Here is a 1,562-nt window from a genome sequence, read left to right on the forward strand (position 1 = left end):
GTTCAACCTTTTGTTCTGTCTGTCCATCCAGGGTTACAGGGGAAGTTTGTAAACAGTTTGATGCAATCTGAGGTAAAAGCGTGGGATGAAGACGTGATCAAGGACATGTTTTCGATACGTGAACAAAACTTAATTCTGAATATCCCCTTGTTTGAATCTGTCATGTAAGACTGTTGGCATTGGAAGGGTGAGCATTTGGGAATCTATTCAGTAAAGAGTGCCTATCATATTATTCAAGAGTTGAAAGGGGTGGTTCATAGAGATAATAACTCTGGTTTATGGAGGGATTTATGAAACCTAAAAATTCCACCTAAAGTAAAGGATTTTATCTAGAGGGCTGTTTCAAATTGATCCCAACTCGGTTCCAACTTGGCCATCGCAAGATAACCCTCCCTTCTACTTTTTGTCCAAGATGTTTGCGCTATGCGGAAATCATTCCCCACTGTTTGGTGGGCTGCTCTTTCGCCATGGCTTGCTGGAGGGTTGCTGGTCTACCAGTTCTTGCCATCGGGGACAACACTTTTGGTGGATGGTTACAAGACCGCTTTAAAGTTTGGGGGGACGATATGAAACATAGGGCGGTTATGGTGAGCTGGGCATTATGGCAGGTTAGAAATGAGAAAGTTTGGAAGAATACAAGTAGGTCTGTGAAAGAAGTTATCACGTTGGCTAGAGGTAATTTTGATCAATGGAGAACTGCTCAGGATAAAACTTTCATCCCCTCTCTGTATTTGCTTCATCCAGGGGAAGGGGCTGAGCATTGGTCCGCACCAGGGGGAAACAAGATCAAAATCAACGTTGATGCAGCTGTCTTTCCTGATCTCCATAAGTTTGGCTATGGTTGGGTGGTTAGGGATGCATCTGCTAATCTTATTAGTGCTCATACAGCTAGCAAAGTTGGAAGTATTGACCCTACTCTTGCTGAGGCGATTGGAGTAAGGGAGGTTCTGAGTTGGATAAAAGCTACTGAGCTCACCAATGTAGTTGTGGAGACAGATAGTTTAGTCACAGTTCAGGCCTGCAGAAGTACAGTTAAAATGCACTCTACGTTTGGTTTCTGTATTGATGAGTGCAGGACACTAATCTCTAGTTTACATGATGTTTCTTTATGTTTTGTTAAGCGATCCGCTAACCGTGTTGCTCACCATTTGGCTCGAGCCTCATGTTTGAATGCTGGTTGCAGTTATTCGTCAGCTTCGGCGTCGAGTAATTTGATTGATGTAATTTTGCTTGATTTGGTTTAATGAAATTGCTGATTATCATTCAAAAAAAAAAAAGAGTAAATGTTATATATTTATAGAGAATCCCATGACCCAGGCACCTGGCGGACGTTTAATATTATTTTTATAATTTAGTCCTTTTAAATAAATTTTGATATTTATACCCTCTAAACTTCACAATTTAGTACTTTTATGTAAATTTTAACATTTATGTCATCTAAATTTTACAATTTACTACATTTTTTATGTATATTTTGATATATATACACCCTTCGAATATTTTTTATATTTTCGCTCCCAGCGAACAAAATTTCTAGGTCCGCCATTGGCCCAGCATCACTT

General features: G+C 39.8%; 1 protein-coding gene across 1 annotated transcript; it reads left to right on the forward strand.

Annotated features, from left to right (window-relative positions):
- The first annotated feature begins 467 nt into the window (after window positions 1–467).
- On the forward strand, window positions 468–1,244 carry LOC133780188 (uncharacterized). Its single transcript, XM_062220059.1, has one exon. The coding sequence runs from the start codon at window positions 468–470 to the stop codon at window positions 1,242–1,244; it is 777 nt and encodes a 258-aa protein (XP_062076043.1).
- The last annotated feature ends 318 nt before the right edge of the window (window positions 1,245–1,562 follow it).

This window comes from Humulus lupulus, chromosome 5 (genome assembly GCF_963169125.1).
Source record: "Humulus lupulus chromosome 5, drHumLupu1.1, whole genome shotgun sequence".
Lineage (NCBI taxonomy): Eukaryota > Viridiplantae > Streptophyta > Magnoliopsida > Rosales > Cannabaceae > Humulus > Humulus lupulus.